General features: G+C 43.8%; 1 protein-coding gene across 6 annotated transcripts in view; it reads right to left on the bottom strand.

Moving 5' to 3' along the window:
* The window catches only part of LOC129831265 (TBC1 domain family member 12-like), a 20,468-nt gene extending 685 nt beyond the window's left edge, over positions 1-19,783 (bottom strand). Inside the window, exons 1-15 of one of the 6 annotated variants that reach the window (XM_055894894.1) lie at positions 19,325-19,783; positions 18,144-19,293; positions 16,009-16,132; positions 13,401-13,457; positions 11,642-11,772; positions 11,066-11,148; positions 10,554-10,671; positions 8,992-9,098; positions 7,042-7,116; positions 6,269-6,360; positions 6,107-6,178; positions 5,881-6,009; positions 5,387-5,496; positions 4,935-5,193; positions 245-2,040 (exon numbers count right to left, since the gene is read on the bottom strand). In XM_055894894.1, coding sequence (XP_055750869.1) covers positions 1,969-2,040; positions 4,935-5,193; positions 5,387-5,496; positions 5,881-6,009; positions 6,107-6,178; positions 6,269-6,360; positions 7,042-7,116; positions 8,992-9,098; positions 10,554-10,671; positions 11,066-11,148; positions 11,642-11,772; positions 13,401-13,457; positions 16,009-16,132; positions 18,144-19,293; positions 19,325-19,472 — 2,727 coding nt within the window. In that variant the 5' untranslated portion in view covers positions 19,473-19,783 and the 3' untranslated portion in view covers positions 245-1,968. Of the gene's footprint in view, positions 1-244; positions 2,604-4,934; positions 5,194-5,386; positions 5,497-5,880; positions 6,010-6,106; positions 6,179-6,268; positions 6,361-7,041; positions 7,117-8,991; positions 9,099-10,553; positions 10,672-11,065; positions 11,149-11,641; positions 11,773-13,400; positions 13,458-16,008; positions 16,133-18,143 lie in introns of those variants that run through there. The other 5 variants (XM_055894621.1, XM_055894783.1, XM_055894532.1 and 2 more) reach the window with 5 other exon arrangements.

Here is a 19,783-nt window from a genome sequence, read left to right as displayed (position 1 = left end):
TTATTTTACAAAGATGGGGGGCCTGTTTGAATCGATATAAAGTAACTAGCATAAAGTTGACTAATATAAAATAAACTGCAAAACGTTGTCACACGTATTTATTTTCTACTAGCTAGACGTAGGTGAAGACCATTGAAGTAAACTGTGATCTCTACAAATTGATTGGAAAACACCGCCACCTACTGGTTGAGAAAACTGTTGTGCTTAGGTGTGTTGTGTGGCAGTCAGGAAAAACTGTTGACCATTTGGAAATAATCATCTCTTTGATTTATTTACATAATTCATAACTTCTGGTCTGATACAGTATCACAGGGGTACTTTTGAATTTATTTAAAATATATTTACAATTGTTTTAGTACTCAGTATGAAAACTATACAATAGAGAGCATAAGAAACGATATGAAACATGTACTCTAGAACCATGAATTACAGCATTGATAATAAAATATGTTGGACCTCAACATAAGTGTTTGGTCAAATGTAAAGTAACAATAGATGTGAGCAACATCACAAACAAGACCAAGTTTTAAAAGTTAATTATGTTTCATGAATAGTTACTTTGAAAATGTGTCCCATTGCTGTTTTATTCACAACAATATAATAGCTTCACTGTGGATTCATCCAGCAAGATTCATCCAGCAAAACACTGAAACCTCACGTGGCACAACAGGCCTTGATCATAACTCTCAGTTATATTACATTACACATAAGAGTCATTGGACGGAGGCGTCTTCTGTACGGGGGTGTACGAGCCGCGACGCTCGTTCTGAACATTAACACGCGTCGCTTACCGTACGATTTCGGAAGCATAACCTTTCACATCCGCGAGAAAAAAAATAAGAAACCCGCACACTGCTCTTTATTAAGCTAGTTTTACGTATCGGCCTCAATGCCTTCATAAAGCTAGCTTAATAAAGAGAAGTGATAGTAGCAGGAGCAGTGTGCGGGTTTCTTTCCCCCCTAATTGTATTCAACTGTTGCACCTGCAACAAAGATAGCTCATATGTGCGAGTGCCTTTCGAATGAAAACAAAAGGTAAATGTAAAGGGTTAGGGTTCCCATACGGACATATTTCCATGTTACGGCGATTGTTTACGAAAAACAGACGGAAGACAGAGTGTGCTAATCTGTGCTAATTAGCTATATCCGTCTCCGAACACCTGTGTGTAAACGGCAGACAGACGACACAAACGTGTTGTCGCTGAAAAATACTGTCGACTACAACTGTATTAAAACCAGTGTGTATTTTGCATTTGTGAAATTATTTAGATGTGATATGAAAGTAGAGGGATCTATGTTTCTAGAACCGTGCCGCAATTGAGAATCGATTCACGTTTAGATGGGAGTATTTGGCAGTTTTGTCTTTCAGAGTCAATTCGCCCTTTAAACAGAGCATGCAAGGTCCTTAAACTAAGGAGTAACGGTAGGCTCATTTAGTCCAATCCTGGGCTAGTGCCACATGTCACACATTTTCTCTATTGCAATTCCTTTCGGAAACAATTGCTCACTGTAATTAAAACCTATTACTGGTAGTTTAGTTAAACTATTCGATGTCAAGCTTCAGACACTTAAGAAACGGAAGGGCTCTGTCAATTATTTCATAATTTTCCTTCTATGTTGTAAAGTTGGCTTGGTCAATTAAGTCATATAAATATATGTATGCTTGGAGGTGCACTTTCATAAAATATATATTGTAATGTTAGTGAGATAAAATCCACAGGTGTAACAAAGGGCCTCACTCAATCTAAGAAACTCCATACCTTTCTGATGGGACTAGACAGACCCAATTCATCACATCTACCTACAGTATATCATCATATATTCATGGTATACTACCATAAATACTCTTAATTCAATCAACCTGGCAATGGTGTCTGAGGCCTCCATCTTCAAGTATGATGTCATTCTTTAAGGTCCATTTACCAATTAAAGAGAGGAATGTGATGATAAAATTGTTCCACGGCTGAATCATGAACTCTTCACTACTTGGCTGCAATTCCTGTCCACGTCCTTGTTCTCCTTTATCAATGCATTAAACACCTGGAGAGGAGAAAGAAGAAGGAGAACAAATCTCAATATCAAACTGCAACGATGGTTATTTTTAGGCACACACAATACATACCTGTAGGTGGTGCTGCATTTCCACAAAAAGGCAGACTATTATATGGGTTATTTCTTATGCATTTCTTTACCTGACATTCATACACCTCTGCAGGTGCTGTAGTAAAATGAATTGTAGGACCCAACAAGTTTGAATCTATGATAAAGGCGGGCCGAACAGGCCCCCATTAATTAACTTAGACAGGGCTGTAGTGGAGCGGGTTGAGAGTTTCAAGTTTCTTGGTGTCCACATCACCAACGAACTATCATGGTCCAAACACACCAAGACAGTCGTGAAGAGGAGACTGAAAAGATTTGGCATGGGTCCCCCGATCCTCAAAAAGTTGTACAGCTACACCATCGAGAGCATCCTGACCGGTTGCATCACCGTCTGGTATGGAAACTGCTCAGCATCTGACCGTAAGCCACTACAGAGGGTAGTGCGTACGGCCCAGTACATCACTGGGGCCAAGCTTCCTGCCATCCAGGATCTATATAATAGGCTGGGTCAGAGGAAAGCACAAAAAATTGTCAGACTCCAGTCACCCAAGTCATAGACTGTTTTCTCTGCTACCGCACGGCAAGCAGTACCGGAGCACCAGGTCAAGGACTAAAAGGCTCCTTAACAGCTTCTACCCCCATTCCATATGACTGCTGAACAATTAATCAAATAGCCACTATTTACATTGACCCCCCCCCCCCCCCTCCATTTGTTTTGTACACTGCTGCTACTCGCTGTTTATCATCTATGCATAGTCACTTCACCCCTACCTACATGTACAAATTACCTCGACTTACCTGGCCTCGGTACTGGTACCCCCTGTATATAGCCTCGTTATTGTTATTGTGTTACTTTTATTATTTTTTACTTGAGTTTATTTGGTAAATATTTTCTTAACTCTTCTTGAACTGCACTGTTGGTTAAGGGCTTGTAAGTAAGAATTTCACGGTAAGGTCTACACTTGTTGTATTCGGCGCATGTGACAAATAAAGTTTGATTTGATTATAACCTGAATTATTTTACATTGCAGTGTCTGTGTGACGTATCATTCCCAAATCGTTCCTAGACACACCAGTATCACACATAATTACAGGATATTTGTGAGGAATTCTGGGAGCATGTCCCAGTTCACACAACATACTCTAGAAATGGCTTCACCTTAAACACATAATAATATTCTTATACATTCAGAAAGTATTCTGACCCCTTCACTTTTTCCACATTTTGTTACGTTACAATCTTATTCTAAAATGGATTAAATAAAAAATGTTACTCAATCTACACACAACACTCCATAATGACAAAGCGAAAACCGATTTTTAGAAGGTTTTGCAAATGTATTACAAATAAAAAACAGAAATACCTTATTTACATAAGTATTCAGACCCTTCGCTATGAGACTCAAAATTGAGCTCTAGTGCATCCTGTTTCCATTGATCATCCTTCAGATGTTTCTATAATTTGATTGGAGTCCACATGTGGTAAATTCAATTGATCAGACATGATTTGGAAAGGCACACACCTATCTATATAAGGTCCCACGGTTGACAGTGCATGTCAGAGCAAAACCAAGCCATGAGGTCGAAGGAATTGTCAGTAGAGCTCCGAGACAGGATTGTGTCGAGACACAGATCTGGGGAAGGGTACCAAAACATTTCTGAAACATTGAAGGTCCCCAAGAACACAGTGGCCTCCATCATTCTTAAATGGAATAAGTTTGGAACCACCCAGACTCTTCCTAGCGCTGGCTGCCCGGCCAAACTGAGAATCGGGGGAGAAGGGCCTTGGTCAGGGAGGTGACCAAGAACCCAATGGTCACTCTGACAGAGATACAGAGTTCCTCTGTGGAGATGGGAGAATCTTCCAGAAGGACAACCATCTCTGCAGCACTCCACCAATCAGGCCACACGGAAGCCACTATTCAGTAAAAGGACCATGGCAGCCCGCTTGGAGTTTGACAAAATGTACCTAAAGACTCTCAGACCATGAGAAACAAGATTCACTGGTCTGATGAAATCAAGATTGAACTCTTTGGCCTGAATGCCAAACGGCACAGCTGGAGGAAACCTGGCACCATCGCTAAGGTGGTGGCAGCATGCTGTGGGGATGTTTTTCAGCGGCAGGGACTGGGAGACTAGTCAGCATCGAGGGAAAGATGAACGGAGCAAAGTACAGAGAGATCCTTGATGAAAACCTGCTCCAGAGCGCCCAGGACCTCAGACTTAGACGAAGGTTCACCTTCCAACAGGACAACGACCATAAGCACACAGCCAAGACAACGGAGGAGTGGCTTTGGGACAAGTCTCTGAATGTCCTTGTGTGGCCCAGCCAGAGCCCGGACTTGAACCCGATCGAACATCTCTGGAGAGACCTGAAAATAGCTGTGCAGCGATGCTCCCCATCCAACCTGACAGAGCTTGGGATGATCTGCAGAGAAGAATTGGAAAAACTCCCCAAATACAGGTGTGCCAAGCTTATAGCGTCATACCCAAGAAGACTCGAGGCTGTAATCGCTGCCAAAGGTGCTTCAACAAAATACTGAGTAAAGGTTCGGAATACTTATGTAAATGTGATATTTCATTATTTCATTTTTTTCTACATTGCAAAACTTTTCTAAAAACCTGTTTTTGCTTTGTCATTATGAGGTATTTTGTGTAGATTGATGAGGGGGGGAAAATGATTTAATACATTTTAGAGTAAGGCTGTAACGGAACAAAATGTGGAAAAAGTCGAGGGGTTTGAAAACTTTCCGAATGCACTGTATGTATTGTCACTTGGTGCAAACGTGTCCAATTTCTCACTTCCCTGTCTTCATATGTTTAGAGGAACTGACCTGGGACCATTTCCTGTTTCCGTTGAGCATGGGCATGGCCGCGATGCAGGCGAACAGCCTATCAGAGTCTATATCCTCTGGGAGGCGTGTCAGAAACTGGGCGCTATGGATGAAATCCATCTGTAGGAGCACATCCTCGTAGAGACGCAGGATCCCTAGACCCGTCCGGAACAGAAACTCCTCGCCGTCACGACAGAACACATCCCACACTCTACATGCCACGTCCAACGGCAACGACTTACTGTACAGAGTGAAGATCCTGTAAACAGACACAGACAGATACACACAGGCCAAAAAATGGCAGTTAGCAGAACGGCACAGCAGCTGTGCTCTGATAACTGAATAATGACCTGACAGCATGGCTGGTGTTTAAATGTGTGAGAAAACAGCTTGAAGGCCACACTAACAGATAACTGCTGCATGCTGTCATATAGAGATCTATAGTTACTCACCAGTCGATGAGATAGAGATCTGGGGTGAGGTTGGAGATCTGGAAGTGGTGAAACAGTCTAGGGAGGTTCTCTTCAAAGAACACCTCGAACGCAGCAAAGTATTTCAGCATCTAGAGGAGAAGAAAAAAAGGTCAGAGACAGATTCAGGGACCACTAATTCAGTACTGTTAAAGAGCTAATTGTGCATCATGTCAAAATCATCCAAAAGTATCTCAAATGTATTGTGAAGCTCAACAAAGTCACTTATAGATGATATGAACATGATGTGGGAAAAATGCTAATATCAGTCCCATGATTTGAATGGGATTTAGAAAACGTTAGCATGTGGAAATGCCTGGGAAACTAAACCAAAGCATGGATTGCTGTCATACCTTGTCCATAGACTGTGTACAGGGTAAGGAAACCAATATGTAATTTGGGTGAAGTATTCCTTTAAATTAGTTTTAGAGAGGACAGTTTTTTTTTACTGTAGCCACTGTGGAAGTAGGACTCACTAGATCATGGTCCACTCTGAAGAAGGCCAGCTGACAAGGCTTGTTGAGCAGGTTAGCGAAGGCAATGAAGGCGTCAGCTTCCTCCAGGTTGAGAATTAACACTGCAGCTATGAAGGACATGCCCTGAACCTGAGAGAACAGAACCACCATTTTAGTTCACAATCACTGCATGTACTGTATAGCATAAAATAAAGACTTAAGAGTGCTGTTTTGAAGTGTTACTCACATATCCCACATCAGGTCTGTAACAGGTGTAGGCTCCCAGCACGCTGTGGAGGAGATCATGATATGGCCCACCCTGTGGTGGAAGACAATCAGAGGATGAGAGAGAGAGAGACACACACACACACACACACACACACAGTAGTGGGTAAGAGATGTACTGTACCTTCTGGAAAATAAAAAGAGGTGGGAATGTGCGGGATATGTCCAGCTTGATCAGGTCCAGACTGGACTCTCTGTCTGCCAGCGATGCCCCATCTAGCATTGAAACACAAACAGATTATTAACGAAAGGAGAAACTTTATCATTTCAGTTTACTAAAATAAACTGATCTCCTGCTGGTTCGACCTCTCTGTATCGTTGTCTGTGCATGATAGACCGAGTAACTCAGTAATCAATGATACATAGAGACACTGATGCCGTGCCAATATTTTGTAACCCTAAAACGAGGTCAAGAGGAAGACATCCTGCAAATCTCTCTGTTCAGCTCCATTAAGACCTGTTGGATCCATCTCCTGAGGCTCTTGTTGGCAACAACACAGTCTTTCTGACGAGCTAGAGGAGAGAATGTGTCACTGTTGGCTCTCAGCACTACACCAAAGGCCAGAGAGTCTGACATGATGGCAGAAACAGACACTCCGCAGAACACTGGAGTAAAAACAACAGAAAACCTTTGCAGAAAGTTCTCCAGTCTCCTCCAAGCCTGCAAATGATTGCTGAACGAAGGGGATTTGAGCAGCAATGTGGGACACCAATATGGCCGACAGATGTGAAGCAATGAGAGGAAATAGCTTTGCCTCAAAGAGGAAGAGAGGAGAATGGATGAGTCTAGGGTCTGAGGAGTTCAGTCTAACATGCGAGGAGCTGGCTTTAATTCACAGTCTTCACAGTCTTAATTCACGTGACAGCCCCCCCCCCCCCCCCCCATCTCAGACGTACCGTCAGCCTCTGAACCCATCTCACTGAAACTCCTCCACCTCTCCTTGGCTCTGGAGAGGAATATGTCATACAGCTCTGTAGAGAAGAAAAGAGGGAAATGAAAGAAGATCTCTTGCAATGAGTCAGGCGGTGGGTCCTCCAGCTGAGACATCTATTATACTTTGTTGTGTAACCCACAAAGGCCTTTTCATCCAGCAATTCCTTCCAGTACATACACAACAGGCTCGTAAAGCTATTCCAGCTGAAAGAGGTGAGCGTGTTGCTTTGTTAGAAAACAAACAATATGGTACTACATTTCTACAACTATAACCTTGGCTATTTTAATACATTTCAATGTAAACTCAGCAAAAAAAGAAACGTCCCTTTCTCAGGACCCTGTCTTTCAAAGATAATTCGTAAAAATCCAAATAACTTCTCAGATCTTCATTGTAAAAGGTTTAAACACTGTTTCCAATACTTGTTCAATGAACCATAAACAATTAATGAACATGCACCTGTGGAACGGTCGTTAAGACACTAACAGCTTACAGACAGTAGGCAATTAAGGTCACAGTTATGAAAACTGAGGACACCTTTCGACTGACTTTGAAAAACACCAAAAGAAAGATGCCCAGGGTCCCTGCTCATCTGCGTGAACGTGCCTTAGGCATGCTGCAAGGAGGCATGAGGACTGCAGATGTGGCCAGGGCAATAAATTGCAATGTCCGCACTGTGAGACGCCTAAGACAGCGCTACAGGGAGACAGGACGGACAGCTGATCGTCCTCGCGTGGCAGACCACGTGTAACAACACCTGCACAGGATCGGTACATCCGAACATCACACCTGCAGGACAGGTACAGAATGGCAACAACAACTACCCGAGTTACACCAGGAACGCACAATCCCTCCATCAGTGCTCAGACTGTCCGCAATAGGCTGAGAGAGGCTTGACTGAGGGCTTGTAGGCCTGTTGTAAGGCAGGTCCTCACCAGACATCACCGGTAACAACGTCGCCTATGGGCACAAACCCACCGTCGCTAGACCAGACAGGACTGTCAAAAAGTGCTCTTCACTGGCGAGTCACGGTTTTGTCTCACCAGGGGTGATGGTTGGATTCGCGTTTATCGTCGAAGGAGTGAGCGTTACACTGAGTCCTGTACTCTGGAGCGGGATCGATTTGGAGGTGGAGGGTCCGTCATGTTCTGGGGCGGTGTGTTACAGCATCATCGGACTGAGCTTGTTGTCATTGCAGGCAAACTCAACGCTGTGCGTTACAGGGAAGACATCCTCCTCCCTCATGTAGTACCCTTCCTGCAAGCTCATCCTGACATGACCCTCCAGCATGACAATGCCACCAGCCATACTGCTCGTTCTGTGTGTGATTTCCTGCAAGACAGGAACATCAGTGTTCTGCCATGGCCAGCAAAGAGCCCGGATCTCAATCCCAATGAGCACGTCGGGGACCTGTTGGATCAGAGGGTGAGGGCTAGGTCCATTCCCCCCAGAAATATCCGGGAACTTGCAGGTGCCTTGGTGGAAGAGTGGGGTAACATCTCACAGCAAGCACTGGCAAATCTGGTGCAGTCCATGAGGAGGAGATGCACTGCAGTACTTAATGCAGCTGGTGGCCACACCAGATACTGACTGTAAATTTTGATTTTGACCCCCCCTTTGTTCAGTGACACATTATTCCATTTATGTTAGTCACATGTCTGTGGAACTTGTTCAGTTTATGTCTCAGCTGTTGAATCTTGTTATGGTCATACAAATATTTAAACATGTTAAGTTTGCTGAAAATAAACGCAGTTGACAGTGAGAGGACGTTTCTTTTTCTGTTGAGTTTATGTACATGACATCCTTCACTTTGTATATCTTCTTCTGAAAGCAAATCATATTTTGGCATGCCAATGGGAATACACAATTATGATGGGAGTTCTATGAGTTATGACTATTGAAACACCATACATACCTGGGGTGATGTTGAGCTCGTTGCCGATGGCTAGGCTCCAGACCTTTCCTCTGACGTTGGGGGGCAAGCCCTGCCACCAGAGCTCTCTCACCCGCCGAGTGTTACGCCTACAGGGGGACACAAACAGACTGGCATGGGCCTACTGAACAACGTAGCCCTGACCTATGCCCACTGACTGACTGGCTCATTGCATGACTGACTGGCTCACTGACTCACTGACTGGCTCATTGACTCACTGATTGGCTCATTGACTCACTGACTGGCTCACTACATGCCTGGCTGGTTCACTGCATGACTGACTGATTTACTGACTGACTCGCTCACTGACTGACTCGCTCACTGACTGACTGGCTCACTGACTGACTGACTGGCTCACTGACTGACTGGCTGGCTCACTGACTGACTGACTGGCTCACTGACTGACTGACTGGCTCACTGACTGACTGACTGACTAACTGGCTGGCTCACTGACTGACTGGCTGGCTCACTGACTGACTGACTGGCTCACTGACTGACTGGCTGGCTCACTGACTGACTGATTTATTTACTGACTGGTTCACTGACTGACTGACTGACTGACTAACAGACTGACTGGTTCACTGAATGTCTGATTTATAGACAGACTCACTGACTGACTGGTTCACTGACTGACTTGTTCATTTACTGACTGGTTCACTGACTGACTGGTTCATTTACTGACTGGTTCACTGACTGACTGGTTCACTGACTGACTGGCTCACTGACTGACTGATTTACTGACTGGCTCACTGACTGATTCACTGACTGACTGGCTCACTGACTGACTGATTTACTGAATGAATGGTTCACTGATTGACTGACTGGTTCACTGAGTGACTGGCTCAATGAATGACTGGTTCACTGACTGATTTATGTACTGACTGGTTCTCTGACTGACTCACCGACTGACTGGTTCACTGACTGACTGACTGGCTCACTGACTGATTCACTGACTGACTGACTGGCTCACTGACTGACTGATTTACTGAATGGATGGTCCACTGACTGGCTCACTGAGTGACTGGCTCACTGACTGACTGGTTCACTGACTGATTTATGTACTGACTGGTTCTGACTGACTGGTTCACTGACTGACTGATTTACAGACTGACTGATTTACAGACTGGTTCACTGACCGACTGGATCACTGACTGACTGACTGGTTCAGTGACTGACTGTCTGTCTGAATAACTGAATGACTGGTTCACTGACTGGCTCACTGACTGACTGGTTCACTGAATGACTGGCTCACTGACTGACTGGTTCACTGACTGATTTATGTACTGACTGGTTCACTGACTGACTGACTCACTGACTGACTGGTTCACTGACTGACTGGTTCACTGACTGACTGACTGGCTCACTGACTGACTGACTGACTGGTTCAGTGACTGACTGACTGTCTGGCAAGCTGACTGGCAGAATAACTGACTGACTGAGTAACTGACTGAACATTGTACTGACAGACGGACTGCCTGACTGCCTGGACAGTGTACATAGCTGCTCCGTGCCAGTGGAGAGTTGTTTAGCAGGAAGTGGCTCACATGTTGTCCCAGTTGGGCAGGATGTCGTGGTTCCAGACCACCATGGCGTTGGCGATGCTGTCCTCCTGCTTAAACCTCTCCTTCATCTCTTTCCTCTTCCTCTGGGCCTCCTTTAACTCTGTGGGGATGGGGACACAACTCCTTTGGTTACCCTTTACAATAACTTCAATTAATAAGCCATTATACATGCTTATAAATGTTAACAGATGCTTATACATGTTAACAGATGCTTATAAATGTTAACATATGCTTATAAATGTTAACAGATGCTTATAAATGCTTTATAATACTTTGCATAAAGCTTTACAATTGTTAAAGTACATGTAAAGTTACAAAAGTATTTGCAACAGCTACAACAGACAGACTGAGCTAAGTGCCATCTGGAGATCTGTTCAGTCGACAGGCCAGATGCTACTGACCACCATTACACAGCTCTGAGGAGACAGACAGTGCAGTAACAGTAGCAGTACCAGCAACAGTACCAGTAACTGTACAAGTACAAGTACCAGTACCTCTCTTCTTGGCCTCGGCCACCATCTCGTCATACTCCTGACGGTGACGCTGGGCCTCCTCCACAGGCTTGGCAGGAAGGTTCCTGCAGAGAGACAAGAGGAGACGGGACACAGTATCAGCCGGTTTCACCGTAATCCGTGCATATCACAGCAACTGAGGACACAAAATGGTTAGTTGAACACATTGAGGACTTACGAGAAAGTAAGACCTACAAATGAGAGAGACTTTGCCTTGCATACAGTGTGTTTGTCATGGTTCAGGCGACATGCTCATATTTCATATACTGTATCTATTCTTAATGAGGGCCGGAGGTCTTGGATCAGAGAGAGCAGCTGAGGAGAAATACAACACTGCTCGTCTCTGGACGCTGCGTTTCTTACTGTGTTCTTCATAGACACCACACCCTGGCCTGAGCCTAGTTGAAAACAATGGAATGTGTGTAAGTAATATGGCTGCAGGTCTGGGAGGTTAGGCCTTTCCCCTTGTATGAACCGGGGGGCAGAATAAACTAAAAAATAAGAAAAGAGGAACTGACAAAGAAAGAGAAATAAAAAGGAGAGATAGTGGGGACTTACGAAGGCCTGTCCTCCAGTATAAGAGCTGTGGTGGACAGTGGTTCAAAGTCCAGGTTCTTCCTCCGGCCATGTTGAGGCTGAGTAGGAGACGTTCCCCCAGATCCAACCTTGCCCGCCCTGGCCTCGTACTCCTGCAGATACATCAAAAACCTAAATCTCCATAGAAACTGGAAAAACACAGCCCCAGTATATGCATTTCAACTAGCCCAACTAGACTTATGGGTTTACATTTGAAAGGAAGGAAAGATAGAGTGGGGTTAGCCACGAGGGGCGACAGGATCAGCTGACAGGATGACGGAGATCACAAAGCCCATACAGGCAGACAGAGAGAGAGAGAGACAGAGAGAGAGAGCGACAGAGAAAGAGAGAGACAGAGACACAGAGAGAGGAGAGAGAGAGGGGGAGTGACAGAGAGACAGAGGGAAAGAGAGAGAGAGAAAAAAAACAAATGGGGGACTGAGGAGTATGATGGTTGTTGATGACTGGAGAGTTATTTTTAGAGGGTTCAATAAATACCTAGCCATGCCTAATGCATCAGAGCCTGTTGAATGAATGCCTTTATGTTCAGTCGCTCTACATGACGCCACTGATATCCTATGGGTTTGTTTCGTGCGAGTTGATACATTGAGTATCTTAGACATACATCCCTCACCTCCACTACACAATAAAAAGTCTCACCTTTGGCCTTTCACGATGCATGAAACTGCTTCTGTATGGATGTCAATGGCTACATTGTCTTGTGTTGTGGCTGTGGCTCCTTCAAGGCATTTATTGGAGCAGGTCGGGGGACCCGAGTGGCGCACCGGTTTAAGGAACTGCATCGCAGTGCTAGAGGCGTCACTGCAGACCCGGGTTAGATCCCGGGCTGTTTCACAGTCGGCCGTGATCGGGAGTCACATAGAGCGGCACACAATTGGCCCAGCGTTGTCCGGGTTAGGGGAGGGTTTGGCCGGGGTAGGCCGTGATTGTAAATAAGAATTTGTTCTTAACTGACTTGCCTAGTTAAATATAGGTTAAATAAAATAAATAAATGACATCGGTGCTATCAGAGGAAACGGCTAGTAGGGACGGGGGAGGGGAGTGCCATCTAAGGTGAGTGAGATTTACCAACACCAGTGAAGAAGAACAGCCCCCCCTAATAGTAAAAATTGAGAAATAGTCACAGCTCTTTCTCCAAATGTATTGCTGCTGTCCCATAGTACTAAGAAGAGTCAGAGATGAACTGTGTATAACCAACACCCATGCATTTCTATTCACAAATGGTATAGCAGAGAAGCAGATAGAGCTCTGGCACCACTTGTAATGTCAAAGTGTATATACAATCACGTAATCACCTGTGTATTCATAATCCTCAAGTCAAATACACCAGTAAACCAAAAATCCTTACATTCCCAGATAAGGAATAAAAGGAATACAATCGATATGGAATAGATCTATTGCACTAGAGAAACATGTGGTCACATGTACTGTATGTTAGGACAACTGGAACAAAAATATAGTCATACTTTGGATTCATACATTTTGAGCCACAGACTAAGCTGCTGGAGCTATGGCAAGAGTCTCAGAGACCTTGGTATTTTTGAAGAACCTGCGATTTTTATTTTATTTTCTAACATGCATTTATTTCCCTCCCCCTTTCAAAGTGCTACGGGTTGGCATGGGCATGAGTTGGATGTTCAATGGAAATGGTTGCTTGGCAGCCCCATGCAGATAGGAGATTGAGAAGATGACTGAAAGGGAAACTTGAGAAAGTCCATACCCCTTCGCTTAAGAGATTGGGTGCAGACACAGACGTGAGACCACCTGGAATACTCTCCTGATGAAAGAAAAACAGAGTTTGCACTCAAGAGTTAATTAGCTCAATCCCTCCAAAAACAACTCCAAACTGTCTTTCAAACTAAACAATTATTTCAACTACTTCAGTACACTTCCAATCCACATAAGCATCTTTGCCCTTCGGATAGGGTTAAGAAGATAGTCAACTTTATTAAAAAAAGGCCTCTGTTGGAGATCCAACTCAGTCCCTCCCTCCCCTTGCACGTAGGATAACTGCATGAATAAACTTCCCATCATCTGAGTTCCTGTACGGCACATTTGTGTAACACATTACAGATGAACCCTCTGACATCTACACCCTGGGGCGGCATGTTGTGGTTAGAGCGTTGGACTAGTAACCGAAAGGTTGCAAGATCGAATCCCCGAGCTGACAAGGTAAAAATCTGTTGTTCTGCCCCTGAACAAGGCAGTTAACCCACTGTTCCTAGGCCGTCATTGAAAATAAGAATTTGTTCTTAACTGACTTGCCTAGTTAAATTAAGGTAAAATTAAAATTTCAAAATGTAAAAAACATCTACACTCTTAGAAAAAAAACGTGCTATCTAGAACCTATAATGGTTCTTCGGCTGTCCCCATAGGAGAACCCTTTGAAGAAACCTTTTTGGTTCCAGGTAGAACCCTTTCAATCGAGGGTTCTACATGAAATGCAAAATAATTCTACGTGAAACCAAAAAGAGTTAGTCTACGGGGACAGCCAAAGTACCGTTTTGGAACAATTTTCTAAGAGTGTAAATCCCTGCTCTAACCCACGTAGCGCACTCTAGATGAGATCACTCTTGTCTAGTCATAATCTCAGTAGTGAGGCATATACATTCTCTCATCCCCGTCGGCAGTTGTAGAGTAATAGAGGTAAGTGCACTACTAATCCAGTGAAGGGACAAATGTAATTGGCTTTAGTGTCTGTTTCCATTCAGGCATGAAAACATGTATTATTGCCTCCGACGAGTGTGTAGACAGATCAGTACCTGCAGGGTAGAGTGGGGGAGGTAGAGCGGGAGACAGGGAGTGAGGGAGAGAGAGGGAGAGGAAGAACAGAGCTAGGGGCATAATTCAAGCCCAGCCGAGGCTCAACACAGCAGGCAAGAGGCATCCACCTTGAGTAAGATCAGCTCCTTAGTTGCCCAGCCAGGCACAGAGCCAGCTGGAGCATACACCCTCAACAGCTGTAGTGGCCTGCCAGCCTCCAACATAGAGGACCTGAACCTTACTCCTACCACACCCTACTCACTCTTGTCAAGTGTTGGGAAGGAGTAGGCAAGGTACAGACTGACTACAGCCTTTGCCACACTTATCTATAAGCTCTGATGTCATCATTACAAGATGCTCTATTACAGGACACACAGAAGGACAGGTATAAAGAATTGACTTGAGCTGTGAGTTGCTATCAGTTTGCTACCTGGTCAGACTGGTACAGGTTAGTTATTGTGAGAATAGGGCCTAGGGAGTGATTGTTATGCTGTGGCATTACATATTGCACAAGGCTGCGATTAAACTAATGATTCATGTGATACAATAAAACAAAGGCCATGTATCATTGGTGAAGGAGTTGAACAGAAGGGGTGTAAATGACTTGATTTAAATTAAATAACGGTAGTTCTGGACTTTCTTTAAAGCTTTAAGCTACGTTAACAAAGTGAGGTTACTGTAGGTATGTAAGGCTGACATAACCAAGATGAATAGGGATTAAGTCCTGACTAGCACGTAGGGGAAATTATCTGGGCTAAACATTGAGCTCATTGCATTCAACTAGACTTGCTGGCTTCACTCCAGGGAGGGTCAGATAGCATTCTCTCCCATACACAATACTGTACGGGAAGTTAGACGGGCAGTTAATAGGTTAGTGAATAACTACTGTAGACTTAGGAGCACTGTGACATCAGAGCATGCATTCAAAAAGCTTCTCAGAGCACAACGCTTGATTCAAAAACTTAAAAGAGTTTCTCCATTTAAATGATTATACGAAATTCAAACAGAACGTTATGTATATAAAACCAGCTCAGCTCTGCAGATTTTGCTACGAAGAGACAGAATCATTTGATCACTTATTTGGTATAGCCTCTATGTAGCTTGTTTCTGGTCACAGGTTCAGGAATAGCTGAAAAATCACAACATTTATCTAAAATAAACACTACAAATAGCAGTGTTGGGAGATTTGAAAAACCACAGTCAATCAATCAACAATATAACAATACTTTTAGTAAAATATTGATCTTGAACTTACAATCTGTAGATACTATGCGATTAGACAGGTTCAGAATCTATGTGAAACATCACTGCACAGTTGAAATATATATGGCACATGGAAATCATAACAAGGCAATATACGGATATAGGCGGAATGGACTGAGAGTAGCTGAGGGGTGGGTTTAAAAGCTCTAGATCAGCACTCCAACGATGCGATTCTTGATGTATACGGACCCAGGTCCTCCATGCCAATGAAATCCTAGTTATTATCATTTAAAAGACAAAACTGATCCTAGATCACCCCCCTAATCTGACATGCTTGAAGAATACAGGACCGGGGTACCAACCTGCTGTATGGTCCTGGAGTCCTTGGGAGGGCTCTCTCTGGCAGCAACCTTTCCAAACAGCTTCCACCCAGGTACATTCTGGGACAGACTCTTCGGCTCTATATGCTTCTTGGAAAATAAACCCCTGAACAGACAGAAAAGCCAGGAGAATGTGTGGGTAATTATTAATGATGACACACTTTAATTGTATTCCTCCGGTCAGCGAGACAGTTTTGATGAGTAGACATACTGAGAAAACAGTGAAATTAAGGTTTCTCTGAGTCTCTGAATCATTTCCTAGATCTGACATACAGTCAGGTCCAAAATTATTGGCACCCTTGATAAAGAGAAGCAAAAAAGACTGTATCAAACAAATAATATAAATACTGAGCTATATTGTATATGCTCAGGGAAATGGATTTTGTTTAACAATAACAAATAATTAAAAAAAAAAGATTGGGATCAAAATTATTGCCAACCCTATTTTCAATAGATCACCTTGCGAGGATAACAGTATTTTTCTAAAATGTTTTATGAGATTGAAGAAACACATTGGGAGGGAACTTAGGCCATTTCTCCATACAGAATCTTTTCAGATCTTTGGTCCTTCATCTGCACTTATGGACTGCCGTCTTAAAACATTTTAGAGTGTTTATAAAGGAGTTATATGTAGTTTATAGAATGTTCATTATTATATATACCAATCAAGAAAAAGACTCAGTGAAGTTATCCTTGCAAAGGGAGGTATTGAAGAGAATAGAAAACAGGGGTGCCAATAATTTTGACCCCTATCTTTTTATTTAAAAAAAAATATACTATTTGTTAAACAAAATCTCTTTCTCTGAGCAATTGTAGTAGTATTTAATAATACATATATACAGTACCAGTCAAAAGTTTGGACACACCTACTCATTCAAGGGGTTTTCTTTATTTGTACTATTTCCTACATTGTAGAATAATAGTGAAGACATCAAAACTATGAAATAACACATATGGAATCATGTAGTGCTTCTACACCTGCATTCTAGCTGTTTGGGGTTTTAGGCTGGGTTTCTGTACAGCACTTCGAGATATTATCTGATGTACGAAGGGCTATATAAAATAAAATTGATTGATGTAGTAACCAAAAAAAGTGTTAAACAAATCAAAATATATTTTAGATTCTTCAAAGTAGCCACACTTGGCCTTGATAACAGTTTTGTACACTCTCAACCAGCTTCATGAGGTAGTCACCTGGAATAGTTATTTTTTGCAGATAATATAGCCCAGTATTTTCATTATTTATTATATACAGTATGTTTTGCTCATCTTTCTCAAGGGTGCCAATAATTCATACTAATAAGTCATACTGATATGGTCCGTTCAGCTGAGTGAGTGAATTTCTGGCACTCGTATTTCATCACTTGAATCAATTTCACCTGATCCTATGTGGGATTATAAACCTAGGGGTTAACACTTTACATCAAGGTGTACTCAAAAGTGTTTATAAAGGAGTTATATGTAGTTTATAGACTGTTAATTATTATATATACCAATCAAGTTCTAAGTATTTATTACATATTTATAAACGATCTATGAAGTAATAATTAACTGTTTCTAAATTGTTTACACCTTAAAGCAGGGCTCTCCAACCCTGTTCCTGGAGAGCTAACCTACTGTAGGTTTTTCAAACTGCACGCAGAGACATACAAATGGTATCCACTGGTTCATCTGACTCTTGGGAAGTAGATAAAGGGCTTCATTGCAAAATCCAGAAGTATCCCTTTAATGTAAATTGTAAACACCTAGGGGATGTCCTTGTGGGAACATTAATATAACAGCATTCACTGCAGCTGGCTCCATTTCCACCAGGTGGGCCTCTGCCTGCGCTAAATGTTGACTGAGACCTAGTTCTAGTTCTGGCTTTGTTCATTCTGTCTGGTGTGCTGTTACAATATCAGGACACATCTCTGGTAGGAAAGCATGGTTAACGGAAGTGACTGCTGTTGTAACGGGTGTATATTGCAGCAATAATGCGGCTATACACAGTATAAATGCAAACATGACGTGAAGAGAGGTAAGCAGACTGAAAAAGTTTGTACCGCTCTTGTCCTTGTAAAAAATCCTCTCGGCACCCTGCAAATGACCTCAGACCACGAAGAAAACAACTAATTTACCTGCCAAAATACTCAGCGATGCCGGGTCTTTTTGACTGTAAGGCCAGTTCAGAGGAGTCCACACTCAGTCCTATATGTCCTGGGGCGGACTGACGTCTGCTGGACTCATAGGTGTTCCTGGAGCTCAGACTGACGTCCATGAACCTGAGGTCACTGTAGCCTTGGGCCCCCAGCTCCACAAAGGTCTCCCCATCCTCATCCTCGTCCCCTGGGCTGAGAATGCTGGACGGGTCATAGTTCAGACTGATGGTCTTGTGGGACTGAGGATGGAGTCTGGAGGATGGATCACCTCCTGAGAGACCAGATGTTGATGGTTCTGCTCCCTGCCTGGTGTCTGGTTTGACACTGCAGGGGTCTTTCGTTGGTGCTGGGATTGATGGTAAACCCTGAGAGATGAGACTGGAAGTAGCACCATCAGATAGCTCTCCTGCCACGTTAGCTTGTTTTCTAGGCTGGGCCCCAGCTCCGTCAGGTTTCTCTCTGATATTGCAGGATTCGTGATGGCCCTCCCTTGCACTCACTGCAGACAAGGAGAGCTTTTCACATTGTGGGTTAGAGATACAGGTTGCAGCTCCATCAGAAAGAACTGTTACAGCTGTCTCTGTGTGTAACTTGGCACTGTTGTATCCTATCAATAATCCACCGTTTGCCATTTCGTCCTCTTTGTCAGAGGTCGTACTTCGGTTAATATGTGGTCTAATAACAGCATCACTGCGAAGAGGACTCTGTATAACACAAACGGTGTCTCCAATCGAGAACCCCTCCGGACCAGTCCGGGAGGCTGCTGTGCACCTCTGTTCAAGCTGTCCATTCCAGGAGTGTGCCAATGACTGCAGTGGCTCAGCTGCTGTCACACAGGCATCTAGTCTTTCTGCAGAGCAATCATTGTTCTTCTGAGCCAGCGATGTCCCCCAGAGAGCACTTCTGTCCATTTCCTCTCGATTCACTGCAGTGATAGCAGAGCAGCTCCCTGCCTTGGAGGCAACCATTATTGACCCAGTAAACCCGTTTGTAGCAGAGTCGCTACCTGGCTCAGGAATGACACAATTGCTTACAGTGCCACCAGATGGGCTGTCAGTAACTAAATCGAGCATTATCGTAGTCCCGACACGTACACACGCTACTGTGGAACGGGAAATATCCTCTCCTGCTTCACCGGCTGCGTCCGCTGTCAGTTCAACACGTCTCATCCCTGTTGACATGTTTAGAGAGAAGACCTGCGGCGTCGGCGGTATAGTCAGACAGTGGCTGGTTGAGAGATGTGCTGCTGGTCAACTTTTCGTTCACAGACAAAGCCGGTGGAAAAATGCCATTCTCTGCCTTTTCCATGTCATTCACATTCCCCACACCACCGCTCCACAACCAAAACGCTGTAGTGGCTGCATCAGCTACAATTGCTCGGTCCCGGTTGTTCACTGTAGGCTATGCCTATAATGATCTCCGCGTATCCCTAATTACACGATGATGACGCAATCAAAATACGGTTTCTATTTCGAGAGATAGCGGCAGGAAAAGAGAGAATGTCAGTCGTATGGTCGTGTGTAATTTCTGTTAGAAAAACCGGCATCCGCCCCCACTTGGACAGCGAATTTGAGCAGGAGCCATTTTGAGATTCCAATGACGTAGGGGGGCGCAAATCC

The sequence above is a fragment of the Salvelinus fontinalis genome, chromosome 1, assembly GCF_029448725.1.
Source record: "Salvelinus fontinalis isolate EN_2023a chromosome 1, ASM2944872v1, whole genome shotgun sequence".
NCBI lineage: Eukaryota > Metazoa > Chordata > Actinopteri > Salmoniformes > Salmonidae > Salvelinus > Salvelinus fontinalis.
Note: the sequence above shows the minus strand (reverse complement) of the source record. Positions and strands in the feature narration are given on the sequence as shown.